This window comes from Mandrillus leucophaeus, unplaced genomic scaffold (assembly GCF_000951045.1).
Source record: "Mandrillus leucophaeus isolate KB7577 unplaced genomic scaffold, Mleu.le_1.0 Scaffold503, whole genome shotgun sequence".
NCBI classification, from domain to species: Eukaryota; Metazoa; Chordata; class Mammalia; order Primates; family Cercopithecidae; genus Mandrillus; species Mandrillus leucophaeus.
Window position 1 is genome coordinate 198995 of NW_012105399.1, and position 18586 is coordinate 217580.

General features: G+C 49.0%; 1 protein-coding gene across 2 annotated transcripts in view; it reads left to right on the forward strand.

The window, feature by feature from the left end:
- The window catches only part of VASH2 (vasohibin 2), a 40336-nt gene continuing 21750 nt past the window's right edge, over positions 1-18586 (forward strand). Inside the window, exons 1-4 of one of the 2 annotated variants that reach the window (XM_011996145.1) lie at positions 1-154; positions 9373-9461; positions 14205-14261; positions 14739-14813. In XM_011996145.1, coding sequence (XP_011851535.1) covers positions 74-154; positions 9373-9461; positions 14205-14261; positions 14739-14813 — 302 coding nt within the window. In that variant the 5' untranslated portion in view covers positions 1-73. The remainder of the gene's footprint in view (positions 155-9372; positions 9462-14204; positions 14262-14738; positions 14814-18586) is intronic. The other variant, XM_011996146.1, reaches the window with a different exon arrangement.

The following is an 18586-nucleotide window of genomic DNA, read 5'->3' on the forward strand; positions in this document are numbered from 1 at the left end:
GGACAAAGACGGCGGGGTGCTGTTCCACGTTAACAAGAGCGGCTTCCCCATCGACAGCCACACCTGGGAGCGCATGTGGATGCACGTGGCCAAGGTGCACCCTAAGGGGGGAGAAATGGTGGGCGCCATCAGGAACGCCACCTTCTTGGCAAAGGTCAGTGGCTTCCAGGGCGGGGCTGGGGGTCTGGGGGTAGGTAGGCAAAGAGGGGACCGTTTCAGCCTGTACATAGCAAATAGAGGCAATCTCCATTTTCCTGGTCCTGCTACAAACTCCTTCCTCTCCCCATTCCTCCCTGCCAGCCCTTTTCTAATTGAGATGTTTAGATTGGAAGCCTAAAAAATGGGGAAGGGAGAGGTAGTGGGCTTGCTATCCTGGGACTATGTAATTGGATTGTGCCAAGGTGTCTTTGAACCTCCAGCCAAACTCTATTATTTACTCACCCCCACATACATCCTTCTTCAGCAAAAGCTAGAGCCAGCAGGTACCAGCGATGCCAAAGAATGCATAGACCTCAGGGATCCCACTCTGCTTGTTCTCTTTAGAGTGTCTTGCTCCTCCTCTGCTCCCCTCTTCCCCCAGCAAATGATTTATTAAGCTGTGAATGAATTTGAAATCAACCAGTCAGACTTCTCAGTGTGAATCATTTCCAGACTTTTTGCCAATTTTTTTTCTTTTCTTTTTTTTTTTATGACAGTGACTTTCACCTCTGAAACTTGCAAAACAGTGAACTTTCTCTCTCTCTTCCCAGCTTATTTGGGCTCCAAGAAAAAAGAAAGACTTTTGGCTGAGACTTAAAAGGGACTTTCCAGTACACATGATGAATTAGTCTCACTGGATAGAAAAAGAGGCTGAGGAGTGAAACTCTCTTTTTGCCTTGGAGAGAAGCCAGTGAGCCATTTGGGTTTGGTGGCTAAGGATATCGTTACCGAGGGAGGGAGATGTCCCCTGGTGGGTGTAGATATGTTATATGAAACATCAAAATGCAAACTGGGGAGAAATGCTGCCGAGCCTCGGGGTTATAGTGTGACGGATGGTTTCCCCTGGACCCTGGGGACGCTGGTACGGCTGAGAAGATTCCTGGGCAGGTCTAGGAATGCCAGACTTGAGACCCGGAAGGCCATCTGGTTGAGTCCCCAACCTGGTGACAGCTGAGCATCTGAGCCTGCAGGCCAGAAAGCTGTGTGTGTCCTTGGGGAAGTGACAGAGCCTCTAAACTTACTGCTGCAGTCAGTTACAGTGTTCTGTTACTCTGCTGGTCAAGGAGATCTTCATTGTGCCCAGCTAGAATCTTGCCTGCTTTAGTGTCAACCATAATTACCCTTGCTGAGTTCTTGAACATGAGAACAACCTTGTTCCTGGTTTGCAGTTCTGACTTGAGAATTGAATTTTTCCTCCAGTGAGGAGCCGAGAGCCCTCAAACTTGGAAGAAAAGTGACCACAAGGAAAAACACGCCTGTTCCTACTGTCCCATGCTGCCTTCCTTAGTAGCACCAGCACCAACCCTGCCTCTAATTGTGCTTTCATCCTTCCCCCAACCATGTATGGGGGCAGGTGGGGGGGTGCATTCTCTATGTGGGAATCATGGAATTTTCCTATTTGTAGAGACCAGTCTCCCACCTCTCAACAGAATCCCCTCCTCTTTCTGAAGACCTCTTGGGAATGGGGAGCTTGCTGCTTCCCAGGCAGCTGATCTCAGGCCTGGCCAGAGTTGACTGTTAGGAAGCTCATAGACCAACCATAAATCCTCCTCGCAGCACCCTCCCACCCCCAAATCACATTTCATCACTGATTATTGTGTTGCCTTTGGAATCAGGGCAGAGCATTAGCGACTTCCTTTGCTACTCACAGCACCCTTGAATGTTATGAGAGAGTGCTCTTAGGATGGAAGGGACTTGGAGTAAACATCAAGGAACTGAATCCTAGTCTTGCTTGTATGACATCCAGCCCTTGTGCCTCACTTAAGTGAGGTCATTCACTTAAAATCTCTGCCCTTAGTTTTCTCATCTATAAAATGGGAATAGAGCAGACTTTGTAAGTTCTTTCCAACTCTAAAATCTCATGGTGTTATGACCCGTGAGTCTCCAGGTCGCTAATGCTGATCTGTGTGATGCTAGAGGTCCGCTGGACTATATGAGCCCTCAGGACTGTGACTTTTTCTATCATTCTGCTTCTGCTTCTTCCTTTAGCCTTCTTTGTCCACAGATAGCTCCTTTTGCCCTTTTCTTTTTTCTTTTTTTGGAAACAAGGCCTTCCTCTGTCACCCAGGCTGGAGTGCAGTGTGTGATCATGGCTCACTGCAGCCTCAACCTCCCAGGTTCAAGCAATCCTCCCACCTCAGCCTCCTGATTGTAGCTGGGACTACAGACACATACCACTCAACCTGGCTAACTTAAAACAAATTTTTTTTGTAGAGACAAGGTCTCACTGTTTTTCCCAGACTGGTCTCAAACTTCTAGGCTCAAGCGATTCTCCTGCATTGGCTTCCCAACGTAGTGGGATTACAGGCATGAGCCACCGCGCCTGGTCTTTTGCCCTTTCTTATGTGTCATAATTCCCAGACCAACTCACCCTCCTCCTTCTGAGACAATTCCTAGTTTGTCATTAGTCATTTGCAAGCACATATGAAACACAGTATTCTAAATCATGTCTGAGCAGTTTAGAACACAGACTGCTACTTCCTGAGACCTGTACCTGATTTTTCCATTATTGTAGCTGAATGCTGTGTTCTTAAGAAAGTGTTCCCTTTTTTCGAGATGGAGTCTTGCTCTGTCACCTAGTCTGGAGTGTAGTGGCGTGATCTTGCTTCACTGCAAACTCCGCCTCCCGGGTTCAAGCAATTCTCCTGCCTCAGCCTCCTGAGTAGCTGGGATTACAGGCATGTGCCACCACACCGCGCTATTTTTTGTATTTTTAGTAAGACGGGGTTTCACCATATTGGTCAGGCTGGTCTTAAACTCATGACCTCATGATCCACCCGCCTCGGCCTCCCAAAGTACAGGTGTGAGCCACCGCGCCCGGCCAGTCTTCCCTTTTTTATACAGTGGCCATATCATATTGTACTTTTCATAGTAACTAAAAGGTCACATGAAAACTGCTTCCAAACCAGGAATCCCCAGCCCAAATGTGGACAGTCAGCTTTTTGGCCCTAAATATAAAGAACTTAACATTTCTCTTACATTGCATCTTAATGGTTGGTTCTCTATCCCCAATCCTATCATGGTATCTCCCCTGGCCCCGACATTCCCCAAGCCCTGACCCCTGCCTAGGCCTTAACATGGGAAGAGCCTCAAAAGCTCCCTTTTCCAGGGGCTACTCCTCTGGGATTAGAGGATTGTTCCTGTGCTCAGCTTGGCAGACTCTTTCCTCTGGGGTCGAGTCGTTTTCTCCATCAACCAAATCAATATCTTACTGAGGAATTTGTACAGAAGAAGGGTGGTAGGGTGGTAGGGTGGCAGCAGTGGTAAAAGCTTGGTGGGCTTCAGGGGGATTAATCATTTTTGGCCATTGACTATAGACTAAGAAGCAAAAGAAGTGGATGGGGGAGGTTTTCAAGGACCTGCCTGGAGGACTAAATGACACTTCCTTTGACTACAGGACATTCCCTTAGCAGCCATGGCAACTTCTGCCTGAAGGGTCCAGATGTCCCCTCCTTGCAGGGATTCCCCTGCTTTGAGATCCTCCTTCTAAATTTGTGACTCCAGGCCTCTCCCCTGGTGGTTGTTGGGTCTGAAGATAGCAATTGACCAGGTCAGAGGCAGGATTTTTTCAGAGAGACTTTAAGGAAACAGCAAGAGTCAGTTGGAGGATAATAGCAGATGGGAAGCGAGGCTCAGAGAGAGTGGCCAGCCCCGAAAAAAACAGTGGACATTCTAGGAAAATTCTAGGGCAATCCTCCTCTTTCTTAACAGCCTGGAACTAGACTCTCCTTGGGGCAGAAAACCAGGGTGGATTCAGCAAGAAACAGCAGTCAGTTTCTTGCAGACCCCACTTCTTGTGTCTTACTCTCGTGTTGATTCCCAGTTGGAAAATAATTCACATTTAGAGGACTGAGTTTCACCTGAGTGAAGACACGGGAGTGTTTAGTACTAGAGACCTGGCTGCAGTCAAGGGCCATCCCTGCCCGCTGCCAGCTCTTGCGGGCAGCTCCTTCCCTCCCCAGTCCTGGATTGAGAACCTTCTGTCTGTCTGTCTGTCCTGCACCTCTGTCCCACAGATTCCTGGCTGCCTCTGTTGCAGGAGCCTGGGGCTCATCCTGGGCTCGCGAGTGCTGTTTTGTGCTTCTCTTCCCAAGCTGCCAGAGAAGATTCTTCTGTCTGGTGCCTGCATAGTGTTTTCAGAGTAGGGATGACAAAAGGTTTTGAATTCTCCTTGCTCTTGTTAAAGATTCCTAGTGCCTGGGGTTCTTACTGCCTCCCTGGCTCCTTTCCTGGTCTTTCCCTTCTCTCCCGCACGGCAATGTCAGTTACACAACTGTGTCGGTCCGTATCACCGACAGGTCAGTTGTGCTTCACAAGAACAGAGTGGAAGAGAGGCTCCTCACAAGAGCTTTGCCTGTGGTTTGTTTCATTATTCTTTCTCTTGAACACCATCTTTCTGTCCACTCCACTCCCTCCTTGTGTCCCCTAGCCCCCAAGTTGTCTGGGGCCTCCACCCCTAGAAAACAGGCACAGTGCCTGTGTGAAGAGGTTGGTTTCTATCTGTTTCCTCTAGATTCTGCCTTCATCAGCCTGGCCATGGCTGTGGGGCTAATGTAGGCAGCAGGTGGTGAAACCCTTGAGGGGAAGGGCACAGACAATCAAAGCTGGAGTTTCAGGTAGTACAGCAATTGATGAAATCTGGCAGGAAAATAGCATGAGAAGGGACTCTGCGGGCCCCAGTCACGAACAGAAAAAAGGGATGTGCCCTGGGTTTTTCCTAAAAAGGTTGTACCAATTTATGTTTGCCTCGGTCCTGCAGGAGAGCATCCTTACCAGCATTGGGTATCTACATTTCAGCATGTTTTTGCTAACTGGAAAGGTGGAAAATGATATTTTGCAGTGGCTTTAATTTGCGTTTCTTATATTACTAGAGCACTTAAACAATTTCTTCAAATATTTGGTTACTATTTGCTTTTCTTGTTTTGTGAATTGTCTTTTCATGGCTCTTAAAATTGTGGAGAGAGAGATATATCACGTAATTTACCGTTTTTAAGTGTACAACTCTGTGGCACTGAGTACCTTTACATTGTTGTGTAGCCGTCACCACCATCCATCTCCAGACGTTTTTCATCTTCCTAACTGAAACCCTGTACCCATTCAACACTGACTTTCCGTTTCCCTCTCTCCCCAGCCCCTGGCAGCCACCATTCTACTTTGTGTCTCTATGACTTTGACTACTCTAGGAACCTTATGTAAGAGGAATTATTCAATATTTGTCCTTTTGTGACTGGCTTATTTCATTTAGCAAAATGTCATCAGGTTTCATCCATGTGATAGCATGTGTCAAAACGTCTTTCCTTTTAAAGGTTGAATACTGTTCCATTGTATACCATCGTATATTCCGTGGGATGCCACATTTTGTTTATTCATTCATCTATCAATGGACACGGGTTGCTTCTGCCTTTGGGGGCCATTTTTAGTTTCACTGAGGCCTAAAGAGTTTTCTTGTCACTTTGCATGAACTCATAATGAATTAAGGATATTAACTCATTGTCATCAATGCATCCCCAGGGAGCAGTGAACGTTTTCATCCTCTCCATTAAGGTGGGAAGGTATCTTCATGATGTGAAGCTCCCAAGTTGAGTGTCCAGGGACTCTGCTGCTGCTGATTCTGTTTTCCAGTTCCAGAAAAGTATGGATCATTCAGGTTTCCCCAGCCTAGACCCCTGACAATATATTGGTGATGAATAATAACACAGCTTACACTTTTCTTTTTTCTTTTTTTGAGATGGAGTATTGCTCTGACACCCAGGCTGGAGTGCAGTGGTTCAATCACTGCAATCTCCGCCTCCCAGGTTTAAGCAATTCTCCTGCCTCAGCCTCCCGAGTAGCTGGGATTACAGGCGCCCGCCACGACGCCCAGCTGATTTTTGTATTTTTAGTAGAGACGGGGTTTAGCCCTGTTGGCCAGGCTGGTCTCAAACTCCCGACCTCAAGTGATCCACTCACCATGGCCTCCCAAAGGCGTGAGCCACAGGGCCTGGCCAACACAGCTTACACTTAATGAGCACCATATGCCAAGTCCCAAGCTGCCTACTTTTGCATTAGGTCATGTAATGCTTACAACCAGCTTGGAAGGTTGGAAGTAGGTGATACTATTCCTATTTTATCAGGAAGAAAACAGAGGCTTAGAGAGGTCATGCAGCTTGACCAGGGCCCACAGCTAGTAGGTGGCAGAGCAGGGCTTTGGACCTGGTTGTGTGTGTCTCCTAATGACACTCCAGGAAGCCCACCTGGTTTACAGTCCATGGCCAGTGGGAATGTTGGCAGCCCAAGGCGCTGGCTGGAAGTGGACCCTCCAGGGTAAGCCCAGCCATCTCTCCCAGACATCAGAGTGAGCTGTAGCCTATGACATCATTCCGTCTGCGGTCTCTGCACCTCCCCACCACAGCTCTGCCCCCAGCTGGGACTTGGGGAATGTATACGTTTGTCCTCCCAATGGGCAGGAAGTGTGGCCACAGCTCCTGGACTCTGTTCACAGCCAGGCTGAGGTAACCATGCAGCTGTTTTTAAAAGCCCTTGGGCGCCATCGAGTTGCTATTCTGAGGACCAGCTGCCGTCGGATCCCACCCTGCCATCTAGCTCTTGTGGGCTTTGTTGGGCTTGAGGGGGGTTGAAATAATTTGGTGGTCAGTCCTTCAGCAGACTCTTGAGCCAAGTCTTACTGGCTACAGCAAGGCTCTGGCCTAGGGACACCTCTCTGGGGATCTCTTAGGTGGCTGGTGATTCTTCAGGGCGTTTTCCCACGCTTACCAGCTTTTCTATTAAAGAGGTTTAGACTGTGTTTTTCTGTGCAGAAATGTTTATGTCTTTTGTTTTGAGACAGGGTCTTGCTCTGTCACCCAAGCTGGAGTATGGTGGCTCATTTATGGCTCACTACAGCCTTGACCTGTTGGGCTCAAGCCATATTCCTACCTCAGCCTCCTGAGTAGCTGAAACTACAGGCCTGCACCACCATGCTCGGCTAATTTTTTTTTTTTTAGTGATGGGGTCTTGCCATGTTGCCCAGGCTGCTCAAGCGATCCACCCACCTTGGCCTCCCAAAGTACTGGGATTACAGGCATCAGCCACTGCGTCCAACCTGCGTATGTCTTCATAAACTAGAATTCCCCTCCTCTCTGCCTCTGCTCCTGGGCTTTCTCTCCCGTTCATACAGGGCCTAAAGCTTGAAACACAGGAGGTGCTAAAGACATACTTGTTCGCGTCTCCCCTTCTCTCCTCACCTTGTGAAATCTCAGGCACATTTTTTACATAAAGCACTTTCTAGTGTATGTTAGGGCAAACACACAGGATACACTTTACATTTTGACTTGCTGTGTGTGTGTGTGTGTGTGTGTGTGTGTGTGTGATGGGAACAAATATTCAATGTTTTGCCCCCGAAATGACACTCCCAGACAGAAATGTGATTGATTTGGGTTGACATGTCATAAACAAAATGGAGCTTGCAGAATAGCTGTGCTTGAATGGGCACACACACTCACATTCACACGCACATTCACGCACATTCACGCACACACACATAATACATTGGCTGTAATGCAGGAAGTGTGATTCTGATGAGTTTCCTTCCAGCTGACGAGACAGTTGCTGTGAAGTAGGACATTTCAAAGCCAAGAGAGAATTGAGGCAGTGAGAGGAAAGGAATGTCAAGGAGCATTTGCAGTAAGTGCAGCCAGAGGGGTGGAAGTATGGAAAGAGCCCGATGCCCAGGCGGGAGACAGCGTGCCCTCAGCCTCACACTGGGGCTGGTGCCTGGAGAGCCAGGGAGAGAGCCTTGAACAGCCTTAGGCAGTGTCTGGCTCTGCTGCCTGGCCTGGCTGCCCAGGGCCATCCCCGTCTCCCCAGCGGAGTCCCCTTCCATCAGCGGAGCACCAAATCCCCAGGGCCGCCCTTGCCCTATTTGCTCTGAGGGTGAATGTCACCCGTCCTCAGGCCCTTTCTGCTTCTCCTTAAGTGGCTTGGCCTGGAGGAGCCTCATTTCTCCTTCCCAGCAGCAGCACTGCCGGAGCCCCACCCACGTGGGCTGAGATTCTCTGTCACCAAGGACCTCAGGAAGACAGAGGTCAGAAGACCGAGAGACATATAGGGGAAATAAAGCAAAAAACAAAACCAACCAAGAAAACTCCAAACCGTGCCTGGCTTTTCAGCAGTGACTCGACTGGACGTCCCTGTCTGTTCTTGCTCTTGGCCTTCAGGATAGGGCTGCTTCCCCCTGTCCAGTCCTTGCCTGCCTTTGGTTCTTTCTCTTCCTGGCAGGGATCAGACTTCATCTGCTATGTTGTAGACATTCAGGGAGTGTTGACTGAGGGGCAGACTAGGAGGTGAATGTGTTGATTGAGTTGCTATGAGGGGTAAAGTTGTAAGATGACTCATGAGTCAGAGGAGCTGCACTTGCCTGGGGAAGAGTCAAGGCAAGAAGAGGGATCTTCCCTAAGCCATCTGGGATAGGACTCAGGGAAAGGGACACACTGGGCATTGCAGGGAGGGTGGTATTGAGATGTGGCACTCTTGGTGCCATGTTGCAATTTTCTAGGGCACCGTTCACTTTATTTATTTATTTATTTATTTATTTATTTATTTAAATTTTAGAGATGGTGTTTCACCATGTTGGCCAGGCTGGTCTCGAACTCCTGGACTCATGCGATCCACCTGTGTTGGCCTCCCATAGTGCTGGAATTACAGACGTGAGCCACGGCGCCCGGCATCCATTCACTTTATATTCTGTGTAAATGTGGCCCTGCAGTAGAGCACTTGTAGTGGATCACCACTGGCCACGCAGCAAAAGGTGTTATGCAATCATTGATGAAGTGCTTTCATGCCCGTCCTGGGCCAGGCTCGGCGGGGGACACGATAGAACGTGGTCCTTTGCCTCAAGGAGGCGTTAGGCTCCTGCAGGGAAGAAAGCTGTATTCACACAGCACGGAGGGCCATAGAGAACCACCATGACTCAGAGGGAACTCAGAGAGGGAGAGCGTCAATGAAGGACTCACTGTTCCCGGGAGACCTCATGGAGGAGGCATTGCTCAATCAGGTGACCACGCCAGGGTGACCATGCTGCCATTGGCTCTCAGGAGCACCTCTCTCTCTGGTGGCTTCAGCCCGCTGCCTGTCCCCAGAAGCTGGGCCCCAGAGCGCCTCCTTAATAAACACTTCCTCTTCTCTATTTCTCTGCAGCCTTCAATACCCCAGGTCCCAAACTACAGGCTCTCGATGACGATCCCAGACTGGCTCCAGGCGATCCAGAATTACATGAAGACCCTACAGTATCCTTCCAACCAAGGTCTGAGCACACCCAGCCAGGCATGGTGATCGCAAGCCTGGTGGCAAATCTGTCCCCAGCTGGTCATCAAAAGCTCTCTAAGGTTGGTGAGGCCAGGCATGGAGGGATGCCCCAGGTGGGAGTCTAGAAAGAGTGTGCACGGAGGATGTAATTGCAGTGACTCAATGGAGCAGGCTGGTCCACCTTGAGTCCCTCTGGCTTCTCTTTCTCCCTCCTCTTCCCTGTCCTTTCCCTTTTTCCCCTGAGCACCTCTCTTCCTTCTATCTTCTCTTTCTCCACTTCCTTCCTCTTGGTCATCTTTGTTCCCCTCCTCCTGTTCTCCTTCAGTGTCTTTCTTTCTTAGATGAAGACTTGCTCTGTCACCCAGGATGGAGTGTGTTGGCACACTCTCGGCTCACTGCAACCTCCACCTCCTGGGTGCAAGCGATTCTCCTGCCTCAGCCTCCTGAGTAGCTGGGATTACAGGCGTCTGCCAGCACACCTGACTAATTTTTGTATTTTTAGTAGAGACAGAGTTTCTCCATGTTAGTCAGGCTGGTCTCGAACTTACCTCAAATGATCCACATGCCTCGGCCTCCCAGAGTGCTGGGATTACAGGCGTGACCCACCGCACCCAGCCCTTTACTGTCTATTGCCTTCTTCCCTCCTACTCTTCCATTCCTTTTCTCTTTCTCTGTTTTGCCCTCATCCCTAACTGCTGATGATCTACAAGAGGCCCACCTGGTGCTGCCTTTGTTTCCCCAGGTGACCCAGGTTGGTGACCTGCTCAGTTCTACATGAATGGTTGGGCTTCTGCGATTGGGGGCCCTCTCCCCCAACTTGAGCTTGAGGAAGACCTAAGAAACTCACTGGGTTCAGTCCGAGTTCAGACCAGCCGGTTTGGTCCGTTTCTCCTCCGCATCTGCAGGTTGTTTGTAGTCAGGATTAGATCAGTTCCGAGGACTCCCACGAGCAACACTGTAGGGACAGGGGGGCAGGAGTGGATGGTCCACCTGCCCCTTCTGGCATTTTATAGAGAGAGGAGTCAGATGGGAAGCTGGACCCCAGCACACTGTCCAGGAGGTCAAGCTTCTGTGGACCGCTAGCCTTCCTCCATAAATGTATAAAACATAGCCTGTTCTACAAGGTCCCGGGCGCACTGACCGGCTTCCTGTTTGTCCATACCCAGCCCTGAGGCAGAAAGGATTTCAGGGGACACTGCACACATGCCCTACATGTGCCAGAAAAGCCCGTCCATTCTATGTTATGGCAAAAATCTTCCGGGTGGATTTTTGTGTCTTCCCTGCAGGGACCAAACACTAGCACCGCCCCCCCTCCCAGGGCTTGGTATTACTAGATCGGAAAATACCAGTTTCTGCTCATTTGGGTCGGGAGATGACTTGATTGGCTTCTTTGTTTTCACTTCACGGATCATCAGCTCCCCAGCCGGCATCTTCCCAGTAAATCCTAAGGCAATATTAGGAGGAGCCGGTAGCGCCAGTCTCCAGGAGTGAGGCTGGCGGCCCTGGCCCTTGGAAGGCTGTCTGGTGTTTGTGCTGATGCCCACCCTGGGACCCACATGGGGAGTTCCATGTGGTCCCGAGGCACCAACTCCTGCCAGAGCAGTCCCGGACCCAAGAGCTGGCCCTTTCTGGATGTGACTGACTCCTCATAGACTATTCTAGAAGGTGACAGCAATTAGAATGCCTCCCACCTCTTTTTTTTTTTTTAACTTAAAAGTCAACTGATTATAGGCTTTAAGACTCCCCACTTTTTTTTTTTTTTTTTTTTGTCACCCAGGCTGATGCAATCTCGGCTCACTGCAAGCTCCACCTCCCAGATTCATGCCATTCTCCTGCCTCAGCCTCCCGAGTAGCTGGGACCACAGGTGCCCGCTGCCATGCCTGGCTAATTTTTAGTAGAGATGGGGTTTCACTATGTTAGCCAAGATGGTCTTGATCTCCCGACCTTGTGATCCGCCCACTCCAGCCTCCTAAAGTGCTGGGATTACAGGCATGAGCCACCGCACCTGGCCTAAGGCTTCCCTCTTCTATCTAGGACATGGTCTTCACAAGGATCATCTGGCTGAGAGTTAAGAGAATTAGCCTAACTGGGAATGCATTGATGGGGCAAATATGCATGTGCTTTACATATCATTTGCTCACACTGCTGTAAACCTGTCAGCACATTATCTGCCACCTTTTCATGGTTGCCCTGAAGGATCTGCTTTTCCATTTTTCTCTTCTCTGACCCATTATGACTGCTAAGGTCAATGACCAACAGCATCACTGACTACAGAGAGGGCCAGAGAAGGGAAGCACCAGCAGGCTGCGGGGACCTGCTCCCGGCCCCCTGCCCACTGGGGCCACTGCACGAGGAAGGCAGGGCACCCACTCTTCTACCTGCTGACCTGACTTTTATTTAGTTCCTTGGGACTCCCTACTGCTTTGTCCTGGACACAGTGACAGGTGCCAGGATATGGGGACTGGTTGGCGTCAGTCCTGACGGTGGACGTGCTCAGCTGGCAGTGGAGATAGGAAAGGACGAATCCTGCTTTCCCCTTGGACATCCTCAGAGCAGCAGCCAACAGGAGTGCTGGTGTTGCATGGGGTTCTGGAGAGAGAGGTGCCACATGAGCTCTGCTGGATTAGGGGAGAAGCCTTCTAACAGCAAATTCAGACTCAGTGAGTATCTCCCCCTCAGGGCATGTTTAGAGCAGACTTCTCCCCAGCCCACTTTCGGGGGCTCAATGATTAAGGAGCCGAAAGAAGACGTTCAGGTACACTTTTTAAAGTTATTTTACTATATGCTTGTCTCACTTGATACACTAGATGTATAAATTAGATATGTGAGCAGAGGAAAGTTGGGCATAGAAGTGAATTTTTGCCAACCGAATTCTACTTTATGTACCAGGAACCTCATTGCTTGTATAAATTTTTGGTGAGGTAAAGAAATCGCCTCACAATGAGAATATTTAGCCCTTCATTTTTGTCTTTTACCTCTAGGATCTTGTATGTTGTATGCTTTAAAAACTGGGCAAGCCTGTAAGGTTGGTTGTTGTTCTTACGGCCCAGGTCAGTAACCCTCAAACTGGTGATCTTCAGAGGTCCCCCAGCCCCTCAGCCTGGAGCTTCCTGCTCAGTCATCTAAGGTGAGGTAACTCTGAGTAGCATCTGGGGTTATGAACCATGGCCTGAAGTCAGACTCTCCAGGGCTGGAGCCCAGAATCTTCTTATACCGAGCTCTTCAGAGGGTTATGTGTGCTCGTGTCTGAGTGACCAAGCACAGCTGTGCCAGGAGAGGAATCCCAGCCCTTTTCAAAAAGGAGGGATCAAAGTGTTTCCAGGCACCCTTGTCACTGTGGGGCACCCACTGACTCTCCCACACCCACCTGACCTGCAGCAGCTCTGGGCATGGAAGTTCAGGCTTCATTAGCACCTTCCCGACGTGCACTTTTCCTATAGGCTTTTGTTTGAGGCAGAAGAGCAAAACCTACAAAGCAACTTCTCACTAGACTCAGAAAAATAAAAACCCAGCCCTCAGAGAGCACAGCATCGGGAAACTCTTCATCTCCTTCAGAACAACTTGGTGCAAGCTGGTCAGTTCCTGAGACCTTCTGGGTAGTCAGCTAAATCCCAGATAGTCAATAATGGTACAGCTTCTCAGATTTAGTAATCAATGCCAAGTGCCAGCACAGGCATGAAAAAAAGTGACATCGCCACAGTAAGCCCTGCTACAGAGTCTGTGCACTACAGAAAAGCCCTATTGCTGTCAATCCACCCTTTCATCCTTGCTTCCATCCATCCCCATCTGCCCTTCCATTCTATCCATCCACTCATTCATCCATCCATCTTTCCATCCATCCATATATTCGTCCATCCATTCATGTATTCCTCATTCATTTAGTAATATTTGTTAACTTGCATATGTTGGGTTTCTGCCAGTTTTTTTTTTTTTTTTTTTTTTTTTTTTGAGACAGAGTCTCACTCTGTTGCCCAGGCTGACATGCAGTGGTGCGATCTCGGCTCACCATAACTTCTGCCTCTTGGGTTCAAGTGATTCTCCTGCCTCAGCCTCCTGAGTAGCTGGGATTACAGGCCCATGCCATTACACTTGGCTAGTTTTTGTATTTTTAGTAGGGACTGGATTTCGCCATGTTGGCCAGGCTGGTGTCGAACTCCTGACCTCAGGTGATCCACTCACCTCAGCCTCCTAAAGTGTTGGGATTACAGGCATATGCCACTGTGCCTGGCCTTCTGCCAGGTTTTATGGGTGATACAAAGATAATGAAAGAACAGTTCTAGCTAGGTATGGTGGTGTATACCTACTACTTGGGAGGTTGAGGCAGGAAAATCACTTGAGCCCAGGAATTCAAGACAAGCCTGGGCAACATAGAAAGCTCGTGTCTTAAAAAAATTGTTTTTTTAAAAAAGAATAGTACCAACTCTTGAAGAGCTTGTAGTCTACTAGGTGAATTAAGACAAATATTCAACTACCCAGAATACAGAGCAGATTGAAAAGAGCTAGTATAAAGGTCTGTGGTACTTTGAAGCACAAGTTAGAAATTAGATTTCCAGGGCAAGATAGTGAGGAGTTAGAGGCTACTGGCTACCTTCCGGGTACTGGCGACTTCTGAAAAGCCCTCACATCCTCATCTCATTGAGAAATCAGAATGCATAGCTTTCTCTGCCACATTACTGGGACCTTTGGAGTTTTCTGTCACTTTCCCTTTACATACTTTACACAGATATAATCACACAGGGACCCAGTTCTTTGAAATTAGGAAAATGAGACCGCTGAGTGGGTAAGTGGTGCATGATCTATGGGCTAGATGACCTCTCTCCTACCCTCAAGCTGCCATCTTGCTCTCCCAACCTCTATTCCCGTGGCCCAGGGCTCAGGTATCCTAGTCTGTAAGGGGTGGAGGTGGAGGGTGCCCCAAGGCCAGGTTGGAGGTGGGACTGAGGACTGAGCTCAGTGGTGAATTCTAACTCCCAGGATGGAGGAGGCTTGTAAACTCTGCCTCATGAGACTTCCTTTATTTGTTCTATTGTAATGCCCTCTGTCTTGGGACATTGGGAGGGTGCTATGGAATACTGGCACTAACTCCAGGAATTAACTCTTGTGCTTTGGTGCCTTCCTGTGAGGCAACTTCTCCCTTTTCCTTCTGTGCTCCTGCGTGGTTCCTGGTGTGGGGATAGGCATGCTGAAGGATTGACAGACTGACCCGAGTGTGTAATTAAATAGGTTCTGAGATCCTCTGCTATGCTCTATCCTACAGGTTAATGGAAACAGCAAAAGAAATGACTCGAGAGTCCTTGCCTATCAAATGCCTTGAAGCTGTCATCCTGGGCATGTATCCTTTAAGTTATGTATGCTTAGTTTACTGCATAAATGGTGGCTTCACAATGGGGCTGGTTGTGCCTTTAACATTGTAAATCCACAGAGATGATTATCTCCTTTGAGGAAAGTGTCAGACTCCTCTGGTTCCTCTCTTTAACTTCCACCATGGAGAAGTGAACCAAATCAATGCTTGGCTTCTTGGAGCAATATTAGTCTCACCTGTGAGCTGCAGCCTCCATCAGGGCCAGCTCTCAGGCCAGTGACCTTGCAGACTCACTAATACTCACTAATCACAAGGAGAATTCTAACTTGGAGCGACTACAGAGAGTGTGTATGTGGCTGTTCTCTGCATTAATATGACATTGCAGCAGGAAAGACAGTCAAGGGGAAATGCAATCAGAGCCAAGAGTGCTAGTATCCAAACCCATCTCCAGGGAAAAGTCTTTGAAAATTCAGTGATGTGATCTCAGCTCCCTGCAACCTCCGCCTCCCAGGCTCAAGTGACCTTCTGACCTCAGCCTCCTGAGTAGCTGGGACTACAGGCACATGCCACCATGCCCGGCTAATTTTTTTTTTATTTTTGTATTTTTGGTAGAGATGGGGTTTCACCATGTTTCACCAGCAGGCTGTTCTCAAACTGCTGAGCTCAAGCGATCCGCCCACCTCAGCCTCCCAAAGTGTTGAGATTACAGGCAGGAGCCATCGCGCCTGGCCTGTCAGGAAAAATTCTAAGAGTGGCGTGTGGAGGAGACCAAACAGTGCTAGTGTATCCTGACCTGACAGGACCTCCAGCTAAAACAAGGGTCTAGCTTCTCCCAAACTTTCTGTTCCATTTTTCACCAGACTCCTGGCTCTTCAGCCTGAGAGGAATATGGTGCAGAGAAATTGTGATGGCATCAACATCTTGGTGGTGATGGCAATTGAACACGATCAGATAGAAAAGCAAAGACGCTCCGAAGTCCTATGGGATGGATGCTGGAAGGGACAGTGGAAAAGGAAACACTGCAAGACAGGAGCTTGAGAGATGGTCCCAGGCAAGATCAGTTAGGTCCTTGACCGCTGTGCTGAAAATGACTGTTTTCCAAAAGGCAATGGGCAACCCAGATGAAAACTCTGAAGCAGAGGTGTGGCGTGCTTCGGTATATGCTCTAGAGGTGTAGTTTTCCAAAGGACAGGCTGAAGGGCAGATTGGGGAAGGCTGAGCTGGATCAGCAAAGCCCGTTGGGAGCTGTTACATGAGGGAATGGTGAGGCTAGACTGATGGCCCTGGGGATGGGAATGGATTTCAGGGAATGTGTTTAAGAGCGATCAAGGAGATAGAATGTATAGGACTTCTAGGCCAACTAGATACAGGAGTTGATGAGGAAGGAGTCAACAGCTCCAGGTTTCTGAATTGGGCAATTGACTGCGGGATTAGCAGGAGGAATGAGAGTGGCAGAGAAAGGAGATGCGTCAATGCAGACCTGAACTAAAACAGCGCCAGTGAAGGTGGAGGGAAGAGATGGAGGCATATATCATCACCACCACTGGGGGACTGCTTAGATGGGAGGAGTTATTGGAGAACGGCAGTGACTCCATATTTCTGGCTTGCATGATAATGCCATAGTCCAAGGGAAGGACTTCAAGGAGAGGATTAGATTTAGGGAGAGGTGAGCTCAGATTTGGACATGTTAAATTTGAGGTGCCTTGTGGGGTGTCGGGATGAGGTATTTGCAGTGTGGAGCTCACAGAGAAATCTGCACTGGAAATGCGAATTTAGGAGCTGTGATTAGGGGGTTGTGCTTACTGTTCAACAAGTGAGAAGAGAAAAAGATCAAAGATGAAATCAGTATTTTTTTGGTCTAGTTTGGCACAAAGAGCCCATGAAAGAGACTTAAGAAGGAAAGTCAGAGAGGTAGAAGGAAAATCAGGAGAGAAAGGAGATGGAGAAGTGAGTATAAGGACATGTGGCTCAAAATTAGACTGGGGACAGGAGGATTGATCTAGTCTGTTTTCTGGGTCTCCTGGACATCTTTGTGGGAAGGGGAATCTCTGTGTCTTTCTGCAGCCTGTGGAAACACTTGCAGGCCTGATCTGAAACAAGATTGACCACAGGTGCCTTGGCTGACATTTGAAAAATGGAAACTTGAACCTTACTGAGGCCCCTCTCCAACCCTCCTGTCATCCTCCTCCCAGTTTCCCACAAAGGAGATGAAACATGTGCCTGGGGAACCCAGCAGGAGGCTGGGAATGGGGGTCGGGGCAGCAGATGGCTCAGGGCCCCAACTCTTTAGTGGCAGGAGTCAGCCACAGCTGTTCAGCGAAGCCTCCTGCAAGTTTAATGGAGGCAGACAATTGGCTGGGGATGCGCTGGTGGACGAGATCAACGAAGGGGAACACAAGCCCAGGCCCTTCATGGGCTGGACAAGCTAACTTCAGACTCTTTGTTGAGGTGTGTCTGAGTGCCTCTGGATTTAGGTCATTGAAATGACCACCTCCCTTACACACTAGTCTCATCCCTGCACAATTTTATACATTCGAACATCATGCCATTGGAATCACCCACAACCTTTTGGAATTGTGGGGATAGACCCAGGAACAGCCTTTGAGCCTGTCCAAATCAGAGACAGTGTGCTGGTGGTTTTCCTTTGTTCTCATCCTTCTGACATTTCAGAAAAGTGTGGGAAGGTGGAGAGCTTCAGTTCACACTGCTGAACTCAGGGAAATTTGACTCTTGCACACAGACAGGAAACACAGACCTGAAATCTTCTTCTTTTTTTTTTTTTTTGAGACGGAGTCTTGCTCTGTGATCCAGGCTAGAGTGCAGTGGCGTGATCTCGGCTCACTGCGATCTCCACCTCCTAGGTTCAAGCGATTCTCCTGCCTCAGTCTCCCGAGTACCTGGGATTACAGGCGTGTGCCACCACGCCCGGCTAATTTTTTGTATTTTTAGTAGAGATGAGGTTTCACCATGTTGACCAGGCTGATCTCGAACTCCTGACCTCAGGTGATCTGCCTGCCTCAGCCTCCCAAACAGACCTGGATTCTAAAGGTTACAGCATCTTTGTCTTTTTGTGCCGGTCATCATCCCCGGGTCCTGCTTTCCACTCGGGGATAGTGAAGGTTATGAATGGGGTCATCCGTCTGTGTCTCCCACAGGCCCTTCTGCAGGTCCTGGCTCAACAACTTTGAAACCGGTTGGCTTGGCTGCTTGGACACCTGTGTCCATCGGCCTGTCATTCCTTGCTTTCCCTGTTTTTGACTTTAGCCCAGAGTTTAGGATTCATTAGTGCTGAGCCACTTCTTTTTATCTTGCTTAAGGACATGCGCATGCTTTTACATGCATGCTAGAGAGGTAGACCTTTGCTTCCAAATTATCTTGTGAACTATGGCAGGTATTTTAGGGGACCTCACTGGCCATGGTGGGGCTTGCTGGTGGTACTAAAGCACTGTGGTTTATTAAAGTAACGGGTTCATTATGAGAGGCAGGTTAGGAATAGCCCCAGGAGGCTGGATGCTAGAAAGATGATCCCGGGTTTGGCACTGCTGCTCCCGCTTCCCTGGAAAAGCTCAGGTTACTTCCCTGCCTGCCTCCATACTACCTCGCCACCTCCCTCTCCATTCCCAGTTGCTCCAGGTCCCAAGGCTTTTCCAATTGACGTCATGATGGGACAAATCCTCGAAATCAGTGACTCATGACACAAGGGACTGGTGCTCTCTCTTGTCTCCTCCCCACTTCTCCACCTGGCTGACTACTTATCCTGTAAGACGAATTCCAGTGTTACCCTGCTGAGGCCCCTCCTCTGT